The sequence below is a fragment of the Bombina bombina genome, chromosome 9 (genome assembly GCF_027579735.1).
Source record: "Bombina bombina isolate aBomBom1 chromosome 9, aBomBom1.pri, whole genome shotgun sequence".
Lineage (NCBI taxonomy): Eukaryota > Metazoa > Chordata > Amphibia > Anura > Bombinatoridae > Bombina > Bombina bombina.
The window spans coordinates 210,236,606-210,257,196 of NC_069507.1; the positions used below are offsets into that span (position 1 = coordinate 210,236,606).

A 20,591-nucleotide genomic window follows, 5' to 3' on the forward strand; every position below is an offset into this window, starting at 1 on the left:
TACAGGTTTTTACAAACCCGGCGTTAAAAGGCAAGAAGTGAGCGCAGAGCAAAATTGACCTCCTTACCGCACTCCAATACCAGCGCTGCTTAAGTCAGCGGTGAGCTGGTCATACGTGCTCGTGCACGATATCCCCATAGGAATCAACGGGAAGAGACGGCTGAGAAAAAGTCTAACACCTGCAAAAAAGCAGTGTAAATCTCAGTAACGCAGCCCCATTGATTCCTATAGGGAAATAGAAGTTATGTTTACACCTAACACCCTAACATGAACCACAAGTCTAACCACCCCTAATCTTACACTTATTAACCCCTAATCTGCATCCCCTGACATCGCCGCCACCTACATTATACTTATTAACCCCTAATCTGCCGCTCCGGACACCGCCGCCACCTACATTATATTTATTAGCAAGTAGGAAGTAGGGTGAACTGAGCGCTAATATAGGGTGAGCCTTATGCTTACTCACAAGTAAGCCTCCTAGCAGGCTAACAAAAGATATGGCACAAAATAGGGGTGAGAGTAAGCGCTATATAGCTTAAAAGGCGATATACTGAGTATTTTATCATAAAAACAAATGTAATACATATAATAAGTGCATATAAAACAATATTAAAACAATACTTAAGCGCATGGATCCATGACTAGTAGTATGAAAACAGGAAAGTACAAGAAATACAAGTACAAGAAAATATATTTATTAACCCCAATGTCGCCACAACCTACCTACACTTATTAATCCCTAATCTGCCGCCCCCAACATCGCCGCCACTATAATAAACATATTAACCCCTAAACCGCCGCACTCCCGCCTCGCAAACATTAGTTAAATATTATTAACCCCTAATCTGCCGTCCCTAACATCACCGACACCTACCTACCTTTATTAACCCCTAATCTGCCGCCCCCAACGTCGCCGCCACTATACTAAATGTATTAACCCCTAAACCTAAGTCTAACCCTAACACCCCCTAACTTAAATATAATTACAATAAATCTAAATAAAAATTAATATTATTACCTAAATAATTACTATTTAAAACTAAATACTTACCTATAAAATAAACCCTAAGCTAGCTACAATATAACTAATAGTTACATTGTAGCTATTTTAGGGTTTATTTTTATTTTACAGGCAAGTTTGTATTTATTTTAACTAGGTAGAATAGTTATTAAATATTTATTAACTATTTAATAACTACCTAGCTAAAATAAATACAAAAGTACCTGTAAAATAAAACCTAACCTAAGTTACAATACCACCAAACACTACACTATAATTAAATAAATTAACTAAATTAACAACAATTAAATAAATTAAATTAGCTAAAGTACAAAAAAACAAACACTACATTACAGAAAATAATAAACAAATTACAAGATATTTAAACTAATTACACCTAATCTAATAGCCCTATCAAAATAAAAAAGCCCCCCCCCCAAAAAAAAAAACCTAGCCTAAACTAAACTATCAATAGCCCATAAAAGGGCCTTTTGCGGGGCATTGCCCCAAAGTAATCAGCTCTTTTACCTGTAAAAAAAATACAAACAACCCCCCCCCAAAAGTAGAACCCACCACCCACACAACCAGCCCCCCAAATAAAATACTATCTAAAAAAAAACTAAGCTCTCCATTGCCCTGAAAAGGGCATTTGGATGGGCATTGCCCTTAAAAGGGCAGTTAGCTCTTTTGCGGCCATAACCCTAATCAGCCAATAGAATGCAAGCTAAATCCTATTGGCTGATTTCATCAGCCAATAGGATTTTTTCTACCTTAATTCTGATTGGCTGATAGAATTCTATCAGGCAATCGGAATCTAAGAGACGCCATCTTGGATGACATCACTTAAAGGAACCATCATTCAGTAAGAAGATTTCGTTTGAAGAGGATGTTCCGCATCGGATGTCTTGAAGATGGACCCGCTCCACATCGGATGGATGAAGATAGAAGATGCCGTCTGGATGAAAACTTCTGCCCGTCTGGAGTAACACTTCGCCCGGCTTGGATGAAGACTTCTCCCTGCTTCGTTGAGGACTTCGGCCCGGTTGGATGAAGACTTCTGCCGCTTCCTTGAGGATGGATGTCGGATCTTCAGAACAGTAAGTCGATCTTCAGGGGATTAGTGTTAGGATTTTTTAAGGGTGTATTGGGTGGATTTTATTTTTTAGATTAGGGTTTGGGCCGCAAAAGAGCTAACTGCCCTTTTAAGGGCAATGCCTATCCAAATGCCCTTTTCAGGGCAAAGGGGAGCTTAGGTTTTTTAGATAGTATTTTATTTGGGGGGTTGGTTGCGTGGGTGGTGGGTTTTACTGTTGGGGGGTTGTTTGTATGTTTTTTTTACAGGTAAAAGAGCTGATTACTTTGGGGCAATGCCCTGCAAAAGGCACTTTTAAGGGCTATTGATAGTTTAGTTTAGGCTAGGGTTTATTTTGGAGGGGGGGGCTTTTTTATTTTGATAGGGCTATTAGATTAGGTGTAATTAGTTTAAATATCTTGTAATTTGTTTATTATTTTCTGTAATTTAGTGGGGGTTTTTTGTTTTTATTTAATTGTTGTTAATTTAGTTAATTTATTTAATTATAGTGTAGTGTTAGGTGTTATTGTAACTTAGGTTAGGTTTTATTTTACAGGTACTTTTGTATTTATTTTAGCTAGGTAGTTATTAAATAGTTAATAACTATTTAACAACTATTGTACCTAGTTAAAATAAATACAAACTTGCCTGTAAAATAAAAATAAACCCTAAGGCCTAAATTTAGAGTTGGGCGGTAGCCGTCAAAACCAGCGTTAGAGGGTCCTAACGCTGGTTTTTACCGCCCGCTGGTATTTGGAGTCAGTCAGGAAAGGGTCTAACGCTCACTTTGCAGCCGCGACTTTTCCATACCGCAGATCCCCCTACGCCATTTGCGTATCCTATCTTTTCAATGGGATCTTTCTAACGCCGATATTTAGAGTCTTGGCTGAAGTGAGCGTTAGAAATCTAACGACAAAACTCCAGCCTCAGAAAAAAGTCAGTAGTTTTTCTGGGCTAACGCCGGTTTATAAAGCTCTTAACTACTGTGCTCTAAAGTACACTAACACCCATAAACTACCTATGTACCCCTAAACCGAGGTCCCCCCACATCGCCGCCACTCTATAAAAATTTTTTAACCCCTAATCTGCCGCTCCGTACACCGCCGCCAGCTACGTTATCCCTATGTACCCCTAATCTGCTGCCCCTAACATCGCCGACCACTATGTTATATTTATTAACCCCTAATCTGCCGCCCCCGCTATCGCTGACACCTGCATATTATTATTAACCCCTAATCTGCCGCTCCGTACACCGCCGCCAGCTACATTATACCTATGTACCCCTAATCTGCTGCCCCTAACATCGCCGACCCCTATATTATATTTATTAACCCCTAATCTGCCCCCCACAACGTCACCTCCACCTACCTACAATAATGAACCCCTAATCTGCCGACCGGATCTCACCGCTACTATAATAAATGTATTAACCCCTAAAGCTAAGTCTAACTCTAACCCTAACACCCCCCTAACTTAAATATAATTTAAATCTAACGAAATAAATTAACTATTATTAAATAAATTATTCCTATTTAAAGCTAAATACTTACCTGTAAAATTAACCCTAATATAGCTACAATATAAATTATAATTATATTGTAGCTATTTTAGGATTAATATTTATTTTACAGGCAACTTTGTAATTATATTAACCAGGTACAATAGCTATTAAATAGTTAATAACTATTTAATAGTTACCTAGTTAAAATAATTACAAAATTACCTGTAAAATAAATCCTAACCTAAGTTACAATTAAACCTAACACTACACTATCAATAAATTAATTAAATAAAATACCTATAATTATCTACAATTAAACCTAACACTACACTATCAATAAATTAATTAAATACAATACCTACAAATAAATACAATGAAATAAACTAACTAAAGTACAAAAAATAAAAAAGAACTAAGTTACAAAAAATAAAAAAATATTTACAAACATTAGAAAAATATTACAACAATTTTAAACTAATTACACCTACTCTAAGCCCCCTAATAAAATAACAAAGACCCCCAAAATAAAAAAATGCCCTACCCTATTCTAAATTAAAAAAGTTCAAAGCTCTTTTACCTTACCAGCCCTGAAAAGGGCCCTTTGCAGGGCATGCCCCAAAGAATTCAGCTCTTTTGCCTGTAAAAAAAAACATACAATACCCCTCCCCCAACATTACAACCCACCACCCACATACCCCTAATCTAACCCAAACCCCCCTTATATAAACCTAACACTAAGCCCCTGAAGATCTTCCTACCTTATCTTCACCACGCCGGGTTCGCCGATCGATCCAGAAGAGCTCCTCCGATGTCTTGATCCAAGCCCAAGCGGGGGGCTGAAGATGTCCATGATCCGGCTGAAGTCTTCATCCAAGCGGGAGCTGAAGAGGTCCATGATCCGGCTGAAGTCTTCTATCAATGGCATCTTCAATCTTCTTTCTTCCGGATCCATGTTCATCCCGCCGACGCGGAACATCCATCTTCACCGACGACTTCCCGACGAATGACTGTTCCTTTAAGGGACGTCATCCAAGATGACGTCCCTCGAATTCCGATTGGCTGATAGGATTCTATCAGCCAATCGGAATTAAGGTAGGAAAATTCTGATTGGCTGATGGAATCAGCCAATCGGAATCAAGTTCAATCCGATTGGCTGATCTGATCAGCCAATCAGATTGAGCTCGCATTCTATTGGCTGTTCCGATCAGCCAATAGAATGCGAGCTCAATCTGATTGGCTGATTGGATCAGCCAATCGGATTGAACTTGAATCTGATTGGCTGATTCCATCAGCCAATCAGAATTTTCCTACCTTAATTCCGATTGGCTGATAGAATCCTATCAGCCAATCGGAATTCGAGGGACGCCATCTTGGATGACGTTATTTAAAGGAACCGTCATTCATCGGGAAGTCGTCGGTGAAGATGGATGTTCCGCGTCGGCGGGATGAACATGGATCCGGAAGAAAGAAGATTGAAGATGCCGTTGATAGAAGACTTCAGCCGGATCTTGGACCTCTTCAGCTCCCGCTTGGATGAAGACTTCAGCCGGATCATGGACATCTTCAGCCCCCCGCTTGGGCTTGGATCAAGACATCGGAGCCAGGTGTGATACCCGGCGAGGTGAAGATAAGGTAGGAAGATCTTCAGGGGCTTAGTGTTAGGTTTATTTAAGGGGGGTTTGGGTTAGATTAGGGGTATGTGGGTGGTGGGTTGTAATGTTGGGGGGGTATTGTATGTGTTTTTTTTACAGGCAAAAGAGCTGAATTCTTTGGGGCATGCTCCGCAAAGGGCCCTTTTCAGGGCTGGTAAGGTAAAAGAGCTTTGAACTTTTTTAATTTAGAATAGGGTAGGGCATTTTTTTATTTTGGGGGTCTTTGTTATTTTATTAGGGGGCTTAGAGTAGGTGTAATAAAGTCTGTAAATGCAATAGCATATACAGTGGACATGGACTGATGTAGGTTGAATCATATATTCAGTAAAGAAATAGGATATAATTGTAAAATATCATCAAAAACAAGTAAAACATTCAAATCTTCCTCCAAAACATTGAAAATATGTTAAATAAGACAAGAGGCAATGACAATCCAAGTCAATGTTTACATGCGGAAGAATAGGAAGCATCCTCAGTTGAGGAATTATTAGATAGTTATTTTATATATGCAAGTACATCCTTCATAATATATATTTGTGTTGTTGATATAGTTAGTGAAGAGAGAGACGGACTGCTTTTTTGCAATAACTTTATTATATGACTAACTGCAAGAAATCTCTAGAAACACTGCAATGGAACTTTTCCTGTTTCCTGTCCCCATCTGCCCCTTGAACTCACTTCCTTTAACAATGATATTATGCAAATTCATTGCAAACACAATTTGCAAGGATTTTCCACATTCAGACAAACAATCAGGTTAGGAAAGTTAGCTGCACATTTATGCCAAAATAAAAATCCAATACAATCACGGCCGAGGCTTTTATCTCTCTATGCTTTATTATTGCATAGGGAGCATTTTAAAGCAGATTTAATATTTTTCAAAGCACTAAGGGTGTATCAAAAGCAAATACATATTTCAGATATTTTTCTCTTTTTTTTATACTTTGAATTTTGTCTCTCTTATGATATCCAGTGTTGTATTTTTTAATCATGGTTTCTCTTTACTGTATTTTCATTTGAAGGTGATACCATTTTGTACTAAATTTGAAAGTAAAAAAAAAAAGTTGTTACTCATCTGTATATAAAAATAGAGAATGAAGTGAGCTTCACATTCACGTTTAAAGGGACAGTCTAGTCAAAATTAAACTTTCATGATTCAGATAGTGCATGCAATTTTAAACAACTTTCCAATTTACTTTTATCATAACATTTGCTTTGTTCCCTTGGATGTATTTTTGAAAAGCTAAACCTAGGTAGGCTCAAACTGATTTCTAAAACAGTTGAAAACCACCTCTCAGCTCAGAGCATTTTGAACGTTTTTCACAGTTAGACAATACTAGTTCATGTGTGTCATATAGATAACATTGTGCTCACTCCCGTGGCGTTATTTAGGAGTCTGCACTGATTGGCTAAACTGCATGTCTGTCAAAAGCACTGAGGTAAGGGGGCATTCTGCAGAGGCTTAGATACAAGGTAATCACAGAGGTAATATGTATATTAATATAACAGTGTTGGTTATGCAAAACTGGGGAATGGGTAATAAATGATTATCTATCTTTTTAAACAATAAAAATTCTGGAGTAGACTGCCCCTTTAATAGTAAATTAAAAATAACTGTAAACATCCATATGTATTAATAAAAACACTGGCAAGAAATGTTAAAATTGCTAGCAAGAACAACTACCTTTATCGCAAAGTAATACATCTCCAAGTAATTAAAGTAGAAAAATATGATTGTATATTTCATAATGGGATTGACAGTAAGACACTATTAAACTATAGACAGTAGGATTGTGTTAAATAATAAGCAGATTAAAAAATGTATATACAGATATCAGAGTGATTAAAGGTGCATGCAATGGCAAAATAAACACAGTCTCTAAAATGTTATTGCCATCCGCGACAATACACAGGACCCCCTACTAGGAAGTCTACACAGGCACAATCCAGTAACAGCAGCCTAGTATGCAACAATGTAGTATACAATATAAATTCAAATGCAAAACAGTCTGCTGTTTTCAAATAATCCCAAATTCAAGAGAAATACCCATTGCAGGCACTGACATGCAAGAAGACCTCAAGGACCAAACAGAGCCAAGGTAGCAGTACCAGGAATTGTAAATCCCCTTTCAATGAAAGTATAGACTGAATAGAAGTTAAATAAGTTTAAATCAAAGCATAGTCTAAATATAAGTTATATAAGTTTAAATCAATGTATAGACTAAATATAAATTAAATAAGTTTAAATAAAAGCATAGACTAAATATAAGTTATATAAGCAAAACCAATGTAGAATAACGCTAGGTATTAGAAGGGCAAATCTTTTGGCTAATGGTATCTATCTAACCTATCCATAGGACAGGATAAAATGAGGATCAATGTGAGAAAGAGGAGGAGTCTCTTTAGGCCCAGTCCCTCCTAAAGGACAATCTTCAGGGTGAGCCAAGATAGCATTTATTTTTTACATGCCGTTCCTAATTCAATGCTACAAATGATACATTTCATTTGATTTGTAAGAATGGTCTCATGTAGCCAAATTTTTATCAAGTAATTATCCCAAAATAGTTGCTCATATTCTTCTGAATATCATACAAGACTCCCAATGATGGGAAAATGTCTGAATTCTCCTGTAAGTGCACCACCTGACAAAGATATAACTAAAAAGCACCTATAGCACCTGTAGTTCCAACTATTTAAAAGAGAAAGAAAAAAATATTGCGAACACTTGATCACCTTCAATAAATAAACAGTTGTTGATAAGAGATTGTATTTGATTGTGTGGGTGTTTACTGCAGGTTCAATAATTAATTTAAGGAGGTGGATTTCATAATAAACCAGGAAAGTTGATAAATAAGTTTAGATACAATATTTTATTTAAAGCCTTAAAGGGATAGAAAGGTCAAAACTGAAATGTGCATGGGTACATTTCAATTTGAAAAATAAGCATTTTTGTAATATTCTTCCATTAGCAAAATTGAGTCTAGTAAAATATATTACTATTTTTCAGTGGCATACCCACATATCCTTCGGGGGCCAGTGCAGCAGCATTTAAACATCATTCCTGGTCATAAAGGTAGCTGGGGTGTGCAATGCTTCTGAATATGTAATTTGTCATAAAAGATACTGCTGACCCTCTAGGAAGATGTGGTGTTTGACTACTGGTGCTTGGGCCTTCACAGGATATGTGCATATGCCGCAGAAAAACAGTAATAACTTTCATTAGAGGGAATTCTGCTAATGGAAGTATAATGAAAAAATACTTATATTTCAAATTGAAATGCACCTACATTATGTACATTTAATTTTTGGCTTTTCTATCCTTTTAGCATGCCACTGCTTTATGCATCAAAGATCACACAATTAAGCAAAGAAGATCATATTTATAGAGTCTCGGAATCATATTTATTAGTTGGGAATGTAAGTGGAAACATACGGCCAGATTACGAGTTTTGCATTATGAGCTGTGCGGTGCTAACAAGCAGTTTTTTCTCACCGCTCACTTACCTACAGCGCTGGTATTACGGGTTTTTACAAACCCGGCGTTAAAAGGCAAGAAGTGAGCGTAGAGCAAAATTTTGCTCCATACCGCACTCCAATACCAGCACTGCTTAAGTCAGTATTGAGCTGGTCGTACGTGCTCGTGCACGATTTCCCCATAGACATTAATGGGGAGAGCCGGCTGAGAAAAAGTCTAACACCTGCCAATAAGCAGCGTAAAGCTCCGTAATGCAGCCCCATTGAGTCCTATGGGGAAACACATTTTATGTTTACACCTAACACCCTAACATGAACCCGAGTCTAAACACCCCTAATCTTACATTTATTAATCCCTAATCTGCCACCCCCGACATCGCCGACACCTGCATTATACTTATTAACCCCTAATCTGCCGCTCCGGACATCGCCGCCACCTACATTATACTTATGAACCGCTAATCTGCTGCCCCCAACATTGCCGACACCTACATTATATTTATTAACCCCTAATCTGCCGCCCCCAATGTTGCCGCAACCTACCTACACTTATTAACCCCTAATCTTACACTTATTAACCCCTAATCTGCCGCCCCCAATGTAGCTGCAACCTATCTACACTTATTAACCCCTAATCTGCCACTCCCAACGTCCCCACCACTATATTAAATGTATTAACCCCTAAACCTAAGTCTAAACCTAACACCCCCTAATTGAAATATAATTTAAATAAATCTAATTAAAATTACTATTATTAACTACATTATTCCTATTTAAAACTAAATACCTATAAAATAAACCCTAAGATAGCTACAATATAACTAATAGTTACATTGTATCTAGCTTAGGGTTTATTTTTATTTTACAGGCAAGTTTGTATTTATTTTAACTAGGTAGAATAGTTATTAAATAGTTATTAACTATTTAATAACTACCTAGCTAAAATAAATACAAATTTACCTGTAAAATAAAACCTAACCTAAGTTACAATAACACCTAACCCTACACTATAATTAAATCAATTCCCTAAATTAAATACAATTAAATCAATTAAATTAAATTAGCTAAATCACAAAAAAATAAAAACACTAAATTACAGAAAATAAAAAACAAATTGCAGATCTTTAAACTAATTACACCTAATCTAATAGCCCTATCAAAATTAAAAAAAGCCCCCCCAAAATAAAAAAAACCCCCTAGCCTAAACAAAACTACCAATAGCCCTTAAAAAGGCCTTTTGCGGGGCATTGCCCCAAAGAAATCAGCTCTTTTTCCTGTAAAAAAAATACAAACACCCCCCAACAGTAAAACCCACCACCCACAGAACCAACCCCCCAAATAAAATACTAACTAAAAAAACCTAAGCTCCCCATTTCCCTGAAAAGGGAATTTGGATGGGCATTGCCCTTTGCTGCACAAAACCCTAACATTAAAATAAACCCACCCAATACACCCTTAAAAAAATCCTAACACTAACCCCCCGAAGATTCATTTACCGGGAGTAAGTCTTCATCCAAGCGGCAAGATGTCCTCAACGAAGCCGGCAGAAGTGGTCCTCCAGACGGGCAGAAGTGGTCCTCCAGATGGGCAGAAGTCTTCATCCAGAGGGCATCTTCTATCTTCATCCTTCTGGCGTGGAGCGGGTCCATCTTCAAGACATTCGACGCAGAGCATCCTCTTCAAACGATGGCTTCTTCGTAATGTATATCACTTTAAGTGACATCATCCAAGATGGTGTCCCTTAGAATCCGATTGGCTGATAAAATTGATGCAATCATCCAATAGGATTGAGCTGGCATTCTATTGGCTGTTCCAATCAGCCAATAGAATGCAAGTTCAATCCTATTGGCTGATTGCATCAGCCAATAGGATTTTTTCTACCTTAATTCAGATTGGCTGATAGAATTCTATCAGCCAATCGGAATCTAAGGGACGCCATCTTGGATGACATCACTTAAAGTGATATTCATTACGAAGAAGCCGTCATTTGAAGAGGATGCTCCACGTCGGATGTCTTGAAGATGGACCCGCTCCACGCCGGAAGGATGAAGATAGAAGATGCCATCTGGATGAAGACTTCTGCCCATCTGGAGGACCACTTCTGCCTGTCTGGAGGATCACTTCTGCCGGCTTTGTTGAGGACATCTTGCCGCTTGGATGAAGACTTCTCCCGGTATGTGAATCTTCGGGGGTTAGTGTAAGGATTTTTTTAAGGGTGTATTGGGTGGGTTTATTTTTTTAGATTAGGGACTTTAGGCCGCAATAGAGCTAAATGCCCTTTTAAGGGCAATGCCCTTTTCAGGGCAATGGGGAGCTTAGGTTTTTTTAGTTAGTATTTTATTTGGAGGGTTGGTTGTGTGGGTGGCGGGTTTTACTGTTGGGGGCAGGGGGTTTGTATTTTTTTTTACAGGAAAAAGAGCTGATTTCTTTGGGGCAATGCCCTGCAAAAGGCCCTTTTAAGGGCTATTGGTAGTTTAGTTTAGGCTAGGGTTTTTTGTATTTTGGGCGGGCTTTTTTATTTTGATAGGGCTATTAGATTAGGTGTAATTAGTTTAAAGATCTGTAATTTGTTTTTAATTTTCTGTAATTTAGTGTTTTTTTGTGATTTAGCTAATTTAATTTAATTTATTTAATTTAATTTAAGGAATTGATTTAATTATAGTGTAGTGTTAGGTGTTATTGTAACTTAGGTTAGGTTGTATTTTACAGGTAAATTTGTATTTATTTTAGCTAGGTAGTTATTAAATAGTTAATAACTATTTAATAACTATTCTACCTAGTTAAAATAAATACAAACTTGCCTGTAAAATAAAAATAAACCCTAAGCTAGATACAATGTAACTATTAGTTATATTGTAGCTAGCTTAGGGTTTATTTTATAGGTAAGTATTTAGTTTTAAATAGGAATAGTGTAGTTAATGATAGTAATTTTATTTAGATTTATTGAAATTATATTTCAATTAGGGGGTGTTAGGGTTAGGGTTAGACTTAGGTTTAGGGATTAATAAATTTAATATAGTGGCGGCGACGTTGGGGGCGGCAGATTAGGGGTTAATAAGTGAAGATAGGTTGCAGCGACATTGGGGGCGGCAGATTAGGGGTTAATAAATATAATGTAGGTGTCGGCGATGTTAGGGGCGGCAGATTAGGGGGTTAATAATATTTAAATAGTGTTTGCGAGGCGGGAGTGCAGCGGTTTAGGGGTTCAAATGTTTATTATAGTGGCAGCGATGTCCGGTGCGGCAGATTAGGGGATAATATTTTTATTATAGTGTTTGCAATGTGGGAGGGCCTCGGTTTAGGGGTTAATAGGTAGTTTATGGGTGTTAGTGTACTTTTTAGCACTTTAGTTATGAGTTTTATGCTACAGCGTTGTAGTGTAAAACTTATAACTACTGACTTTAGAATGCGTTTAGGGATCTTGGAGGTAGAGGGTTTACCGCTCACTTTTTGGCCTCCCAGGACAGACTCGTAATTCCGGCGCTATGGAAGTCCCATAGAAAAAAGGGTTTACGAAGTTTACGTAAGTCGGTTTGCGGTAAGGTCAAAAAAGTGTGCGGTGCCCTTATACCTGCAAGACTCGTAATAGCAGCGGGCGTAAAAAAGCAGCGTTAGGACCTGTTAACGCTGCTTTTTTTACCTTAACGCACAACTCATAAACTAGCCGATAATCTGTAGTTTATGTATTCGTTTGTATGTGATGCACACAGCAGCCAACACAAAATATCTTAAATATGTTACAATTGAATTTCCTGACCTTGCTCGTCTAGAAGAATGTTGTCCGGTTTCACATCTCTACAAAAGAACAAAAATATGTTAATTAAATGGCAAGATCTTCAAAGTTTTCAAAATTGTTGAAAATAGTCCACTTATTATATTTATTTTCTACATTGTAAATTTTTATTTCCAACAAATTAGAAACACAGCTATATCAATGGCATCATAAAATTAAAAATAGACAATCGATGATTGCTTTGGTAAAATTAACATCAATGGGGTTTATTACTACATTGAGTATGTGTGCCACTAAGAAGATTTTTTATTATTGTTTTGAATTGACTTAGCACCAAGTTAGCTCATCAGATATTTAGCTTTGAGGCGCTTAACCAACACTATGCAAACCATCAGAAACCATTTTTAAAGCTATTTTCCTCATGATATCTCCCAAACCTCACATTTTAGTAAATACAGTTGTTAAAGGTGTTAAAATAATGAACAAATCACCTTTAAACATGTTCACAAACAAAATATTAACATTAGCACAAAGTTCCCAACTGTCCTGGGTTTTGTGGAACTCTCATGATTTATGAGCTCTGTAAATTGTTCTTCCTGAAGGTCCCCATGACAATATGAATATCCTGATTAGCCAAGAACAAATTGGCAACACTACCAATTCTCTTTCTGATTGCCCAGAGGTGCCCAGTTCTCCACCAAACTCCACCTATGCTGCAACTAGGGATGGGCAAATGTGTACATTTTCGAATTTCGAATGTGGAACGAATGTTATTACCGAAATTCGAATTATAAATCTGAATGTTGATAAGAACGAATATTCTTAAAAATTCTATAATCAAATGTTATTTACAGTTTTCGAATGTCACTTTCGAATTCGAATGTTTATAATTATATCGAATGTCCACATTCGAAATTTCGAATTTAACATTCTATTTAACAAACACTATTCAGAAGTTCAATAGTTCATGTGGTAGGGCGGGAATCTAGTAAATTGATACATAATAGATACAAATATATCATTTCGAATGTTTCTATATAGAATATTGCATAATTTGAATATTACATTTAAAGAAAAAGCATTAGAAATACCATTACAATCTAAATTCAAATTTTTCGAAAAGAATATTTTCGAATGTAATCATAAAATTCGAAACCGAACATTCGAAAATCAAATGTTAGAATGTTATGTATACATTTGAAATTCGATTAGAACGAACGTGTTAAAATTCGTGCCATCTTTCGAATGTTGCGAAACATTCGCCCATCCCTAGCTGCAACATTACTCGGTCCCCAGATCTCCCTGATTAGGCCTCCATCTTCCACATTCTGCATAGTGTCTAGGAAATGCTGGAAGTCACGTTAAAGGGATATGGAACCCAACATCAATCACCAGCTAGCTCCAGGTAGTGCGTTACTGCTGCTGAGTCGGTCGGGTTAGTGCACATGAAGAAGAATTGCTATCTTTAATGTGTATTACTAAAATATTAATTATAAACACTTAGAAAATATTATGAAATATTATCAAAAATTACTATACATACTATAAAAAATGTATGTATATTTATTCTGTGGATTATTTAGAATATTTTACAGTATGTATAATAATTTGTAATCATTTTTATTAATATTTTTTAATAGTTTATATTTAATATTTCAATAACGTGCATTGAAGTTAGCAATTCTTCATGTGCGCAAAATGCTACTGAATAAGCAGCAGTAATGCACTACCTAGAGCTAGCTGTTGATTGGTCGTCACATCAATGTTTCTTGTCATTGGCTCACAAGATGTGTTCATCTAGCTTCCAGTAGTGCTTTACTGCTCCTTAAACAAAGGGCTCCATAAACAAAGGACACCAATAGAATAAAACACATTTCATAACAGAAGTAAATAAAACAGTTGTTAAAATTGTATGTTGTATGTAAATCATTGACTTAGAGTAAAAAATCCATTTAAAGTGCTGAATAATACATAGCTCAGTAATTTATATTAAATGGACAGTCAACTAAAAATATTTTATTGTTTAAAAAGATAGATAATCCCTTTATTACCCATTCCCCAGTTTTGCACAGAAAACATTGTTATATTAATACACTTTTTACCTCTGTGATTAATTTGTATCTAAGCCTTTACTGACAGCCCCCTGATCACATGACTTTTTGTTTATTATCTATTGACTTGCATTTAAAGAGACAGTGAAGTTCAAAAAAATATTTCATGATTCAAATAGGGTATGTAATTTTAAACAACTTTCCAATTTACTTATCACCAATTTTGCTTTGTTCTCTTGGTATTCTTAGTTGAAAGCTAAACCTAGGTAGGCTCATATGCTAATTTCTTAGACCTTGAAGGCCGTCTCTAATCTGAATGCATTTTGTCCGTTTTTAACCACTAGAGGGCTTTAGTTCATGTGTGTCATATAGATAACATTGAGTTCACGCACGTGATGTTACCTAGGAGTCAGCACTGATTGGCTAAAATGAAAGTCTGTCAAAAGAACTAAAATAAGGGGGCAGTTTGCCGAGGCTTAGATACAAGGTAATTACAGAGGTAAAATGTGTATTATTATAACTGTGTTGGTTATGCAAAACTGGGGAATGGGTAATAAAGGGATTATCTGACATTTTAAACAACAAAAATTCTGGTATTGACTGTCCCTTTAAGTCAATTAGTGCTGTGTTGTGCACAACCCATGGGCATGAGCACAATATTATCTATATGTCCTACATGAACTAGCAGTCTCCTGTTGTGAAAAGCTAATAAAAAGAGGCTGTCTTTAGTGGTTTAGAAACAGCCAGAAATGTAGAGGTTTGAAGGTTATAAAGTACATTAATATAACAATGTTGGCTGTGCAAAGCTGGGGAATGGGTAGTAAAGGCATTATCTTTTTTTTAAACAATAACAATTTTTGTGTTGACTGTTCCTTTAAGTATACGCTACTACTCAGTGTATTTTTATTATTACAACAATAAAACAGACTGTTTTAAACCCCTACTTGTTCACTGATCTGATAAACACTGCACAGATGTACTACTATATGTTAGAATTTTACAGATATTTCAACCACCAACAAAAGGTTTAATCCACCAGTCTCTATAAATGATGATTCATAAATACAGTAGCCTTAGGTTATTAATAAAATGCTTTAACTGTACCTATGTATTATATGTTGACTTCTTAAGTAATCTAAAGCTAACGCCATTTCACAGATATAGAGTTTAACTGTTTCCTCTGTAAACTGGACATTTTGCTGTAGATGATATCGAAGATCTCCACCCAAGAGTAAATCTACAACCATAAACATGTCTTCTTCATCCTGGAATGAATACCTGGAACAAACAAAAAGGAACAGATGTAATGCTCTAAACATGACACAAGAATCTATAGAACATATTTTATTTAGACATGTAACTTAAAGGGGTCGGAAGAGCATTTTTTGAAGTCAAAATGAAACTTTCATGATTCAGACAGAACATACAATTAAACCCCCACCAACACTTTCCTATTTACTTTTATGATCAAATGTACCTTTAGTCTCTTTATATTCTTTATGAAACTTAGCTTCTTTCCATGAGAGCATACTGAGGTACGCTTAGGAGCATGCATGGGTCTTAAGCGCTATATGGCAGCAATTGATGCAAAAATGTCTAGAAGAATGTTGTACATTTTTTGCACGTGGGTGCTAAGGTAACTATTAGTACTGAATAAAGGGAGGACACAGGAAATGTGTGAAATAGATCAGTTTTATTGACAGCTTATGCTAAACAAAGCAATGATTATTCATTACGCAATACTTAGTTTCAATTGTTAATGGACCAGTAAATACAGTAGATTTGTATAGTCAAGAAATGCATGATAACAGGGCAATGCAATAGCACTTAGGGGCCGAATTATCAAACTCCGAACGGAGCTTGATGCCCTGTGTTTCTGGTGAGCCTTCAGGCTCGACGAAAACACAAGTTATGAAGCTGCGGTCTAAAGACCGCTGCTCTATAACCTGACCGCCTGTTCTGAGGAGGGCGGACAGACATCGCCGGAAATCAACCCGATCGAATACGATCGTGTTGATTGACACCCCATGCTAGCGGCAGATTTCACAAGAACTGCTGGTGCAATGATAAATGCTGAGAGCGTATGCTGTCGGCATTTATCAATGTGCAGCGGACATGATCCGCAATATCAGATCATGTCCGCTCACCAGGGGCGTATTTAGGTTTTGTGCTGCCCTAGGCACTCAACATTCTGCTGCCCCCCCCCCCAAAAAAAAAAAAAAGGTTTTAGGTCTTTTTTCCCCCTTAATATTTTTTTGGGTCAGTGTGTAATTTTTTTTTTTTCATAACAATTCAAAAGAAAATGGCTAGCAAAACACTTGCATACAGGTGGGTTGAATTGCATGCATCTCATACCATTTTCTCCCTGAGAGAAGGGGAGGGGAGAAAAGGGAGGAAAAGGAAAGAAGGAAGGGAGGGAGAAGAGAAAAGTGGGTAGGGAGAGGAGAAAATGGGGGAGGGAAAGAAGGGAGGGAAAGAAAGTGATAGAAGGGAGCAAGGGAGGGAGTTGAGAGAAAGAAGGTAGGGAGGAAGGAAGGGAGGGAAAGAAATAAGGGAGGGAGCGAGTTGAGGAAGGGAGGAATAAAGGGAAAGAAGGGAGAGAGGAAGGGAGGGAAAGAAGAATACACTTTGAAAACTATCACTGCCCTTTACATGCAACAACAAACAGTAATTACCATCATTCAAGTAATTAAATGTTTTATGTGTCCATTTACTATTTACTTAGTGGGTTCATGAATGCAGCGAAAGCTAGCTATTAGTAGCTAATATACATTAGCACTGAGAGATTATGATTAGACATCACAAGCTGATCTAAGCAGTGCACAGACCCATCCAGTCTGTTAGTAACTAAGACCTGCGATAAGCACTGCGCTCGCAGATCCACCACAGTTGACAAGGGGAGGCAGCATATTGGCACAAGGTCTTCTCCAACCTCACCTTGTAAGCATATCCCCGGGCAAGTTTCTCACCAAGAACGCTTCCACTGCAAAAATGCCGGCGACTCTAAATGAAGCAATGGTTTAATGAAGCACTGCCTGTAAAGAGTGACCTTAATCAGTGCATGTGCCTTGTCTTCTCTGTAAAAGCCTGCACTGTATTGCTCACTGTACTGTGTGCTGGCTTTTAGAGAGAGGATAGGGCAGATGTGCTGCCCCTCCCAAATCTGCTGCCCTAGGCACCGGCCTTGTTGGCCTAGGCCATAATACGCCCCTGCCGCTCGCATCTTCTTAAATATGCCCCTTAGTCTGAACTTTAAATTAGTAGTAGTTTTCTTTTCTGATAAATTTCAAAGAGAGAGTGACTGTGTCCACACTTGCTGGATGCACACTCCCTTGCTAGTTCCAGAATAAGGCCCCGATTTATCAAGGTCTGGCGGACCTGATCCGACAGTGCGGATCAGGTCCGCCAGACCTCGCTGAATACGGCGAGCAATACGCTCACCGTATTCAGCATTGCACCAGCAGCTCACAAGATCTGCTGGTGCAACGTCGCCCCCTGCAGACTAGCGGCCAATGGTCCGCCAGCAGAGGGGTGTCAATCAACCCGATCGAACTCGATCGGGTTGATTTCCGGCGATGTCTGTCTGCCTGCTCAGAGCAGGTGGACAGGTTATGGAGCAGCGGTCTTTGTGACCGCTGCTTCATAACTGCTGTTTCTGGCGAGCCTGCAGGCTCGCCAGAAACACGGGGCATCAAGCTCCATTCGGGGCTTGATAGATAGGCCCCTAAGCATCTGTATTGGATGCTTACAATTCCTCAACAATAGGATGTGTGTATTGAGGAAATTATGAAGTAAATATCTTCCTTTTTTTATCTAGACATGTTCATATGATATTTTATAGTCAGCCTTTTACAAATACAAATATGCTGCTTCACTTGCATGATTCAGATAGCGCATGTAATTTTCAGACACTTTTAAATTCACTTCTGTTTTCAAATGTGATTCATTCTCTTGGTATCTCTTGTTGAAAAAGAATAAGCACATATCCTACACTAGTGGGTGCTAGTGGCTGATTGGATGTGTTCAGCTAGCTGCCAGTAGCGCAATGCTGTTTTTTCAGCAAAAGATAATAAGACAATAAAGCAAATTTGATGAGAAGTAAAGGAAAGTTGTTTAAAAATTGTATGTTCTATCCAAACCAGGAAATACAGTTATGGGGTTTCCTGTCCCTTTAAGTGATTAAGCATTTGGCTAAACCGAAAAAATAATCTGCAGTAAATTACCATGTTCCTCATTCAGAAGAAGATTGCCTGGTGTTTAGGGGCTGTACCATCCTGGATCAGACTGATATACTTCAGGAAAGTTCTCTGTGAAAAACATACTTGTGCTAAAAGAAACTGGACGTAGGTGGTGAGCCACCAAATAACAAGATACTGATCCGTTATTTGTTCCTGGTTGAGTTTTTATCTTGCTTTGAATATGGGTACCATGTCCCATTAATGTTCATTGCAATATGATTTTAAGTATGCTTAATTCATTTTTTTAGGGATATTTAAGTTGGCAAAGTAAAGTGATTTAACTAAAACAGTTCTTCTAAATAATATTAAAGGGACAGTCATGTCCAAAATAAACTTTCATGATTCAGATAGGGCATGTAATTTTAACCCCTTAACGACCGGCGACGTGCAGGGTATGTCCTCCAAAAAAATACCCTTAACGACCGAGGATGTACCCTGCACATCGTCGGTCTTGAAAAGCGGTGGAAGCGATCTTGATTGCTTCCAGCCGCTTTCCGGTTATTGCAGTGATGCCTCGATATCGAGGCATCCTGCAATAACCCTCCTTGGCCATCCGATGCAGAGAGAGCCACTCTGTGGCCCCTATCTGCACCGGACATTGATGGCCAGTATCGTTGGTGGGTGGGAGCCAATGTGGGAGGCGGATGGGCACGGGGCGGGAGCGGGTGGGAACCGCTACACTACAGAAAATGTTTCTCAGAAAAGTGGGAGAGAGGGGGAAGGGAAATAAAAGTAATCTAAGGGATCTTGGAGGGGGTGGGGGGTTTGGTGTTTGGGGGGGGAAGCTACACTACAGAAAAAAATAAAAATAAAATTAAAAAAATCATCTTTTTTTGCAAACTGGGTACTGGCAAACAGCTGCCAGTACACAAGATGGCTCCTAATAAGTTAGAGGGGGAGGGTTAGAGAGCTGTTTGGGGGGGATCAGGGAGGTTGGGGGCTAAGGGGGGATCCTACACAGCAGCATATGTAAATATCCCAAAAAAAACTTTTTTTTCAAAATTAAAAAAGATAGCTTTTATTTTAGTACTGGCAGACTTTCTGCGAGTACTTAAGATGGCGAGGACAATTGTGGGGTGGGGGAGGGAAGAGAGCTGTTTGGGAGGGATCAGGGGGTGTACACGTGTGATGCGCATCAGCATTTAGCGGCCTTCTAATTATCAAAAAGAAACGCCAAAGCCATATATGTCTGCTATTTCTGAACAAAGGGGATCCCAGATAAGCATTTACAACCATTTATGTCATAATTGCACAAGCTGTTTGTAAATAATTTTAGTGAGAAACCTAAAGTTTGTGAAAAAGTGAACAATTTTTTTTATTTGATCGCATTTGGCGGTGAAATGGTGGCATGAACTATACCAAAATGGGGCTAAATCAATACTTTGGGTTGTCTACTACACTACACTAAAGCTAAAATTAACCCTCCAAGCTGCCTACAAGCCCCATAATTAATCCCTTCACTGCTAGCCATAATACACGTGTGGTGCGCAGCGGCATTTAGCGGCCTTCTAATTACCAAAAAGCAGCGCCAAACCATATATGTCTGCTATTTCTGAACAGTGATGTCGCGAACCTAAAAATTTGGGTTCGCGAACAGCGAACGCGAACTTCCCCAAAAGTTTGCGAACCGGCGAACCCCCATTGACTTTAATGGGCAGGTGAATTTTAAAACCCACAGGGACTCTTTCTGGCCACAATAGTGATGGAAACGTTGTTTCAAGGGGACTAACACCTGGACTGTGGCATGCCGGAGGGGGATCCATGGCAAAACTCCCATGGAAAATTACATAGTTGATGTAATTTTTTAAAGGGCATAAATCACCTATAATTCCTAAATTGTTTGGAATAACATGCTTTAAAACATCAG

General features: G+C 38.0%; 1 protein-coding gene across 1 annotated transcript in view; it reads right to left on the bottom strand.

The window, feature by feature from the left end:
• STK32C (serine/threonine kinase 32C) overlaps nucleotides 1–20,591 on the bottom strand; it is a 149,895-nt gene that overhangs the window by 118,903 nt on the left and 10,401 nt on the right. The window contains exons 2-3 of the mRNA XM_053692592.1: nucleotides 15,591–15,764; nucleotides 12,460–12,497 (exon numbers count right to left, since the gene is read on the bottom strand). Coding sequence (XP_053548567.1) covers nucleotides 12,460–12,497; nucleotides 15,591–15,764 — 212 coding nt within the window. The remainder of the gene's footprint in view (nucleotides 1–12,459; nucleotides 12,498–15,590; nucleotides 15,765–20,591) is intronic.